This window comes from Crocodylus porosus, unplaced genomic scaffold (genome assembly GCF_001723895.1).
Source record: "Crocodylus porosus isolate Cpor-Errol unplaced genomic scaffold, CroPor_comp1, whole genome shotgun sequence".
Taxonomy (NCBI): Eukaryota; Metazoa; Chordata; order Crocodylia; family Crocodylidae; genus Crocodylus; species Crocodylus porosus.
Window position 1 is genome coordinate 30191147 of NW_017728886.1, and position 9505 is coordinate 30200651.

The following is a 9505-nucleotide window of genomic DNA, read 5'->3' on the forward strand; positions in this document are numbered from 1 at the left end:
ATGCTTATCTTGCTGGGATCCTATGACCCCAGCTGACTTCCTGCCCTTTGGGCAGGGGTCTGGACTCCATGATCTCCCGAGGTCCCTTCCAGCCCTAATGTCTATGAAATCTATGAAATCTATGAAACAGTCTCTTACAGCCACTGCTAGCTCTACTGCTCAGGGCCTGCTTTTATTCCCTAGCAGCTAGGCCTCCTACCAAACAGGTGGCCTCCTGCTGGCCATGTGACTGTCCTGATTGGGAGTGCAGTCACCCGCAGGCTGCTCCGCTGCCTACACAGGCCCTTGAAGTGGTAGGCACCAAATGTGCCCTGCCACGTACATTTTGAAAACTTTCATCATTATTGGTTGTACATTGTACAAGGGTTGACATTTTCACACAAATACGATAATTATCGTACACCTGGCAACACTGCTGCTTTGCTTCTGTCACTAGACTTAAACTACTCTAAGCACCACCCTTCCTAGTCAGGCAGCTCCTTAGCCAGCCACAGGGGTTTCCTGTGTGCTTCATGGCCAGCCTGCCCTTTGCTGCAGCCATGCACAGCAAGCTCGGCCTGCTGCACTCTCCCCCAAGTGACAGGAGCCTATGCCTCCATCACATGCACCTGAATCATGCCATCTACAAATTGCTGTAATAGTTGAGCGTGTGTAGGACTGTTTCTACCTTCTCTATCAAAAGCAAAAGTATTGTACAATTAAGACTGGTTGATGGGGCAGAACCAATCTCCATTTGACCACCTGACCTCTCTTGTACTTTTGTTTTTGTCCTTTCCTATACTGTAAGCCCTGGTAGGCAAAACAACATCATCCATGTATGAAAACAGTTTATCATACCACCAGCACCAGCAGACACAAGCTATAGTATAGCCAGTCACAAAAGTTAGTGGAAAGAGAAGTTTTTGTTAAAAGTTTGATTTATTTCCAGACATAGAGCTGAACTGGTGCTGGGAATAAAGACACAGAAATGGATATTAAATATTTTTCGTTTGGTCTAATATAGGGGGAATCTTGCTACACCAGGCAGGATGTGACGGCAGCCTGATCAAAAGAGAGTCCAGTTTATTTCATTGTCCTGAAATTTCTTTATATGCAAAAGTGTTCAAAACATAGTTTAAGACCAAGTCAAGCCAATTTCTTTCCCTGCATTTCTTCCCAGCCAGAACCTGCTTTTACCAATTTCAACTTTTCTCCCTTCAGGAACTGTTTTTCCCTCTCCTAACATATCTCATCAAAGCATATTTTGTTAACGTCTAAGATTTTGGTGTTAAGATTTTTTTTTTTTTTTTTTTGCTTGGTATAGCAATACAATACTATACAGGCAAGGGCTGAAAAAGTGTTTGCTGTAGTGATTTTTTTGTAGTAACAAATGTTTTGAGATTCACTTGGCTTTGCCCCCAAATGCACTGCACCCTCTCCCTGAATAGGTCCTTGATTTCTCCCCTCACATCCTCCCTTTTGCTTGGCCCTTGTGGCCTTTACGCTGCTGAACACCTGTGCAAAGCCTTGCTGTGTGCTGCACTGCCATCGTTGCCCTCCTGCCCATCTGCTTGTTCCTCCTGCATCTCAGCAGTCCTCCTGCTTTGTGCTGATCCTGTCCCACATCCGGCTCGTTAGCTGCTCTGCATATGGGCCGCTGAGAGGAGCTTGGGAATATTTTCATTGCGTCAGCATTTGTGAGGCAACAGACTCCAGTGTAACAAGATTCCAAGCGTAAGTGGAAATTGTTGAAGCCCTAATGTAACAAGAGCTGAATATCTAACAGGTTGGAGCAGCTTAGCTGAATTGATTCCAAAGAATTACATTCACGAGGCCTGTTACTGGCAGGTGGCAATGTATCTAAAGAGACAGGAACAGATACAGCTGACATACTGACTACCACAGCAGTGCCTGTGGCAAACGTGTGGCCCAAAAACTGGATTCCTAAATCATCTCAAGACCCATCAATGAGGGATCATCTTCCGATGGAGGGTTTGCCCACAACCAGGCATGTGAGCTTCTCAGCAGCCCCCAAAAATTGACTTTCAAGGACAGCGCTGGATGTACGCAGGCTGAGAGCGCTGCCTCTCAGGCAACCTGCGTCGCTGATGGCCCAGGAAGGAGGTTTTCTGACCTCGCACATGCACTTGCTTTGCTCGCCGCCTCTCCCGGCTGAGCCCAGGGCACAGCAGGCGTCAGGGCCTGCTTCTTCCCGGAGAAAAATGGCTGCTGGCCGGGGAGACCTGTGTGCAGTCAGTGGCAGGAGGCGCGAGCGGCAGCGCACCACCGTACCAGGCCTGGGCCGGGCTCAGACCCGCCACTCTCGCCCCAGCCCCGGGCGGCGGGAAGAGCGCTGCGGGGCGGGGCCTCGGGGCGGTGCGACACGGCCCCGCCCCGGCCGGATCCGGGGGCGGGGCCGCGGAGAAGATGGCCGGTCCGGTCGGGCTGGCGGCGCGGAGAGGCAGCGCCCGCGGGGTTGTGGTAAATGGAAGCTCCCCCCCTCCCCCGCCTCTTCCCCCGGCTCCAGCTTCATGCCGCCGGGCCTGGGCTGCGGACTGCCCTCACATCCTGCCTCAGCCCTGGCCTCATCCAGGCGCTCCCCTCCCCTGTCCCCGGGGTGCCGCCCTCATCCCCTGCATTCCCATCTCCCCCCCCTCGCCCCTTCCTCCCCACTGCCAGCGCTCCCCCATTTCCCCCGGGACCTGGGGCTTTGCACCTCTCCCTGGATAGGTCCTTGATTTCTCCCCCCACGTCGTCCCTCTTGCTTTGGCCTTTGTGCTGCAGGGCTTCTGTACAAAGCCTTGGCCCCCCTGCTTGTTCCTCCTGCATCTCTGCAGTCCTCCTGCTTTGCGCTGATCCTGCCCCACATCCGGCTTGTTATCTGCTCTGCTGTATCCTACCCTTCCCACTCTGTGACTAGCCCTCTGCCAGCTTGTCCTTCGTCAGCCCTGCCCCATTGGTCTCAAACCTGTGCTCAGTCTCCCTGTCATTTAAACCAAACTCTTTTCGGCTCTGGCCTGTGCTGTGATTTTCTCTGCCCCATGTTTCATGTGTGTGCCTGGCTGGCTGGAGAAAGAGAAAAACCTCTGGTTTCTAGATTACTCTAGTGTCTACAGCACCGTGATTCGTGAGTAGTAGAAGCAAAGTGAGCAGCGACTAGCAAAGTTGTCAAACATACAATGCTAGTAGTTTCTAAGGAAAAACAAGGCCTCTGTTGAATCATCTTGAGCGTTGCCTTTAGGGTCTGTAACAGAAGGAATGTAGATCCAGGTACACAATAATATTCAGGTATTAACATCCACTGAAGCACCTAAATAAAGGCTAGTCATCCACTTATCTGTGGGTTTGGGGCCCAATAATAAAAACCTACTTTTGAGTTCTTTTCATTTTACCCTTTCTGTGTATTGAAATTGTCTAAAACTACATGTTTTGTAAAGTTCAAGAGATTTATGAGCTTATAATAGCAGATGAAGAACCTAGGTTTCCAAAGACGTTCTAAGAAATAGCCATTTTTTATCTACGCTGTAAAAACACTAGGGAATAGGTTATCATTGTATACCAGTTGCATTAGGGTGGTGTTACCAGCAGTGTTTTAATTAGCTTCCAAAACAATACTTGGACCTAGGCATGGGCAGCCAGTGTTTCCTGAGTCTGGAGCAACACCAGATCACCAATGGCGGGGGTCCCCCTAGCAGTCGATTGCCAAGCCAGTGGCGAAACTGGAAGTGCACTGGTTTTGCAGCTGGTGCTTCTAGGGGGTGCATGGCCATTTTCAGGGGGTGCACATGTTGGCGTGCAAGAGGCCGGACAGCGGGGGAGGGGCCCAATACTTGTGGCAGCACAGCCCCAGACTCTTCCATGCTGTCCAACCCACGGTGCACACACACCTGCCACCAGTAACAACCCGGGCCTGGGCTCTGCAGACCTCAGTAACTTGCAGCCTCCCCGCCACTTGCTGTGAGCAGCCCAAACTCCTTGGGTGGCAGGGGCTGGTCTAGAGTCAGGGCCCACTGCAGCTGGGAGACTGCAATCCACTGCACTAATGTCTGTGGAGCCCTGGCCCGGCTTATTGCTGGCAGCAGGTGCACACGTACCCAGGGATGGACAGTGAGGAAGGGGTGATTCTGCACGGACACAACAAGGATCAGGACATCTGCCACCATCAACGAGCCAGGGAAGGCTCTTCAGATCTCAGTGCAGTGGCTTGCATCCTCCAACTAGCTCAGGCTCTGGGCAGGACTCTGCTACTTGCCAAGGAGTCCAGGCTGCCTGTAGCAGGTGGTGGAAAGGCTATAATCCTCTGAGCTGAGGTCTGCAGAGCCCTGGCCCAGCTTGTTGCTGGCAGCAGGTTCACACGTGCCTCAGGGCACAGGGGAGATGCGAGGGATCCGATCTTTGTGACAGTGCAGCCCCAGCCCATTTCCTGCCTGCCAGGCTCTGGCATGCATGCCAGGAGTTGCTAACCCCTGCTCTGGACTATAGCCCAAAAGCCACCATGTTGTAATTGCACACAGTTGCAGTTATAACATGTGGAGGAGCTGTTAACGTACTTTCATTTAAAGACTGGGTAGCCAGATGGTAATTTCTATGATAAGTGCCATTTACAAAGATAATGACATTGTTATGGTTCTCATATTCTTCTGGAAGACTGCTTGATGCCCTAGCCTGCCAGTTTACATAAAAGCAGAATCAGACCCGTGTTGTATACTGTGATGAAAGTTAACTGCTGTAAATAAATGCTGCCTGTGTGTGTCAGGTACAAGGAGAGAGTCCCTGTTTTTTTGACAGATTACCACTTTCCACTCCCTATAAAAGTTCTTTCAGTCCAGTGTGTTTTCATGGCATAATAAGATACTCCTGTAGTTTTGTTCCAGATGTCCTAAGTGATTACATTCAGACATATTGTGCTTTCAGACTGATTGTCATGTAATATATTTCCTCAACAATTTTTATTCAGATTGGCACACTGTTCCACATTTGAATACAATACATATCATGCTTGAACTTAATTGTTTTACTTACTCTACTATTAATATGTTTTTGAAAAGCATGGCAAACCTTTCTTCAGACTTACATGACTGACAACAAGTAAATGGGCTACAGTTTCTTCCTTTAGGTTCTTTCTTTATATATTCTTAATTCACCATTTGTCTAAGAACAGGCATAGAAAACTTTTAGCCCTTCTTTACTGAAAATTACTATGGCCTGAAAAGTAGGGATTCCAGTGGAGATTCTTCAAAATCATGTTATAGTGTTTCTTCTTTAATGCTGTAGCTATGTTTGCATCTAATGAGAAGTAGGGTCACAGATTCCCAGAAGTTTAGGGCTGGAAGGGACCTTGTGAGATCAGTTCCAAAGAATTAATTCACAAGGTCTTTTATTGGAGGTGGCTATGTATTTAAAGAGAAAGGAACCGCTATAGTAAGTTTATTGATTTCCCATTAAAATGGAAATCAGTAGGGATGCGTAAGTAAATTTCATCTTAAATTTTAAATTCATTTTAAAATGAGCATGGCCTTATTATAGGATGATATAGTTTGTGTTGTTTCACTGGTAAGAGTGGATTTGGAGAAAGTAGAACGGTTGATAGAAGAATTAGAATGCAATACTGGCTTTGTAAAAAGATGTATAGTAACCAGTAAAGATTGTTGTTTTTAAATCATTTTTGGATCAATTTTGATTTGCTTTAGTCTGCTTCTGGGCTCCATAACTAGACAAAGCATCTACTGAAGTCGATAAAAAAATGTTAAAGTCTGAGTCCCCTGTAAATAGATTTATTTAAATTAGAGTTGAAGAAGACTTGCACATAAGTTTTCTGGGCCTTTTGCAGTTATAGTAAAAAACAAACAAAAAAACTTTACAACACAACTGTCAGGATGGATGTAACTGCTAGAGCTGTGCAAATTTTCAGTCCCTGATTTGATTCGGTGGAGATTCATCCTGATTCGGTGGACAAATCTCTGAATCTGAATCGAATCAGAACCCTCCGAATCGATTCAGAAAGATCTGGCGATGCAGACATAGGGACAGCTTTAAACTTTTTTTTCTACTTACCTCTAGGTAGCAGGCGGCTTGTGAATGTTGCAATGCTGGGGCAGATGGAGTGTCCCACGAGAGCATGGAGGGTTCCTCAGCACATTCAGCAGCAAACTTGTAAGTGGATGAGAAGTACTTCCAGTCTACTTCTGCGGCGTGTGCCAAGGGGTCCCCCTCACTGTCCTCTGGCTCAGCAACTGGTGCCTCCTGGGTCTGGGGGGACACCCGGAGTCCTCCTGCAGCTGATCGCCGAGCCGGAGGGGGGTCCCCAGTGCACACCCTGGCAGACCCAGAAGTGAACCAGAAGTACTTCCGGTCCACTTCCGGGTTCGCCACCAACCACATGGAGGCCACCTGCACTCCTGTGCGACACTCCATCCACCCCAGCATCGCAGCGTTCACAAGCCACACTAGTCCTTAGAGGTATGTAGAAAAAACATTTAACGCTGTGTCCATGTTTGAATTGCTGATTCTCCGAATCAGCATCGAACCTTCAGATTCAGATTTGGCTGAATTGAGTCAGGAACAGTGATCCAAATCAATTAACTGAATCATTGTGCCTGATTTGGGCCGAATCCGAATCAAATAGGGCCCACTTCACATACCCTTAGTAACTGCTTGTCCTGTGAAAATGAGAACTACGCTGAGTAGCTCTTTTTAATGACCAGATCCAGAGCCCATCAAAATCAGTGGAAAAACACTGTACACCAGTGGTCTTTGGATTATACTGTCTTTAAATATTAATTGCCAACAAATAATGACTTTGAACGAGACAAAGCTCTACAGGAAACAGTTTCTGTTGTGCATCTAAGAAACCACGTTACAAAAGTACCATTATTAGCTAAGCATTATTTCTTCAAAGTATAATTTAGTGCACTAAACTGATTGCAGAAAAAATATACCAATGAAAAAGGTAGAAGCCACATCAAGACTAATAATATAATAGAACTAAGTAACCAAAATGATAGGATAATTATTAGAATGAAGAAGCATAAATCCATCATAAATAGGTATATCTACATGCCCTGTTTGTTTTCAAAGAGTTTTTTCCTTCAATCTGAAAGACTATTCAGCAAAGAGGTCATTTAGATATTGTACCCCAAAAAGCTATTCTTTTGTTCCTTGTTGATATTTCTGTGTCCAAACTGGAAGGGAGAAAGTCAAGATGTTTGAAGTTGTATATCTGGGGGGAGCCAAAACTGCACACAGTACTCTACCGGTGGTCTCACCAGTGCCAAGTAGAAGGGAATAATTACTGCCCTGGATCTGCTCTCAGGGCTCCTACTAATGCAGCCCGGTATGCTATTACCTTTATTGGCAGCAAAGGCACACTGTTGGCTCGTATCCAGCTTATTGTTCACTATAGTCCCCAGGTCCTTTTCTGCAGAGTTGCTGCTTAGCCAGTTGGTCCCAACCCTGTAGCAGTGCATGGAATTCTTCTGTCCTAAGTGCAGGACTTTGCACTTGTCCTTGTTGAACCTCATGAGATTTCTTTTAGCCCCATCCTCCCATTTGTAGGTCAGTCTGAATCCTAGCCCTACCCTCCAGCGTATCTACTACACCCCCCAGCTTGGCAGCGGATCTACTACACCCCCCCAGTTTGGTGTCATCCGTGAACTTGTTGAATGTACAACTCATCTTATTTTCCAGATAGGTAATGAGGATACTGAACAAAACCAGCCCCAGGACCGACCCCTGGGGCACTCCACTTGATACCAGCTGCCAGCTAGATGTTCAGCCATTGTTTACATTGAGCCTGTTGAGCCCAACAATCCATCTTACAATCCATTCATCCAACCCATACTTTCTCAGCTTACTTGCAAGAATGCTGTGGGATACAGTGTCAAAAGCCTTGCTAAAGTTGAGGTATATTATGTCCACTGCTTTCCCTGCATCCCCAGAGCCAGTTATCTCATCATAGAAAGCAATCAGATTGGTCAAGCATGACTTACTGTTGGTGAATCCATGCTGACTGTTCGTGGTTACTTTCTTCTCCACTTTCAAGTGCTTAGAAATAGATTATTTGAGGACCTGCTCCATGATTTTTCCAGGGACTTAGGTGAGGCTCACTGGTCTGGATCCTCCTTCTTCCCTTTCCTAAAGATGGGCGCTTTATTTGCCCCTTTCCAATAGTCTGGGACCTCCCCTAATCGCCACGAGTCTTCAAAGATGATGGACAATGTCTGCAGTCATATCAGCTAACTCCTTCAGCATCCTCAGATGCATCCAGCCCCATGAGCTTTTACATGTCCAGCTTTTCTAAATAGTCCCTAACCTATTCTTTAGCTGCTGTCAGCAGCTCACCTTCTCCCCAAACTGTGCTGGCACGTGCAATAGTCTGGGAGTTGACCTTGCCTGTGAAGACTGAGGTAAAAAAGGCATTGAGTACTTCAGCCTTTTCCTCATCATCTGTTTAGGTTGACTCCCCCATTCAATAAGGGACCCACACTTTCCCTGACCTTCCTCTTGCTCTTGTTGCTAAAATATCACAATGTTAAAGTCTCAGGTTCTTAAATTCTGGATCCCTTTAGGGATCTGAGACTCTTGTCATCACCTGTAGCATGTATAACACTCACAATTTTAGTTTGGCAGTATTTTTAAAGTTACCAGATGCATCAAAGTTTAATCCTGTTCCTGGTCCAATATTAAATATTGTCCCCTCTGCGTCTGAGGTTACTGTGTGTGTACATTCCACATTTGAGTTGGGGAATAAGTTCACAATGTTTTTGTGGCAGATTTTTGAAAAATGCTAACTTAAAGCCATTCAATAAGTTTTATTTGTAGAAGTAGTTTTAGGAGGAAATGAACTAATAGAAATGAAGCAGTTGAGTAGCAATTATGTTGTGCCTTTGATCGCATGATTTTTCAAATGGATACCGTTTTGAATGTGAGAAATGTTTGCACTAATCAGAGCTTCTAACTAATGTCAAATTGAGTATGGAGGGGTGTAGTCTAGTATTTATCATGTGGTACATTTCCTTATATTGAATAAAACAAAGTATTCTAATGTTATTAATCTATGTGCAGATTTCAGATGATTGGCCAGGGTACAGTTTGGATTTATTCACTTACCCACAGCACTACTATGGAGATCTGGAATATGTGCTCATACCTCATGGTATTATTGTTGACAGGTATGTGTGGTTTGAATATTAATAAATAAATACTTTGCAGTATTTTGTGGCCTTGCTTATAGATACGCAGTTGCACACCTACAAACTATATGCAAAGTTGCATGCAATAAAGAGTATTATAAAAGAGTATTACTGGGTTTGAAAGTCAAGCACTTGAAAGCTGAAAAAGATCTTGGAGTCACCACTGATGCCAAGATGAACATTGGCCAGCAGTGTGGGGATGCAGTTAGGGAGGCCAACCACACCTTGTCATGCATCCACAGATGCATCTCAAGGAGGTGATCCTCCCCCTGTGTGCGGCACTGGTCAGGCAGCAGCTGGAGTACTGTGTCCAGTTCTAGACACCGCACTTCAGG

The 9505-nt window shown here is 46.2% G+C and overlaps 1 protein-coding gene across 1 annotated transcript in view; it reads left to right on the forward strand.

Annotated features, from left to right (window-relative positions):
- The first annotated feature begins 2378 nt into the window (after positions 1 to 2378).
- PRTFDC1 (phosphoribosyl transferase domain containing 1) overlaps positions 2379 to 9505 on the forward strand; it is a 65347-nt gene continuing 58220 nt past the window's right edge. Inside the window, exons 1-2 of the mRNA XM_019531935.1 lie at positions 2379 to 2460; positions 9043 to 9149. Coding sequence (XP_019387480.1) covers positions 2407 to 2460; positions 9043 to 9149 — 161 coding nt within the window. The 5' untranslated portion in view covers positions 2379 to 2406. The remainder of the gene's footprint in view (positions 2461 to 9042; positions 9150 to 9505) is intronic.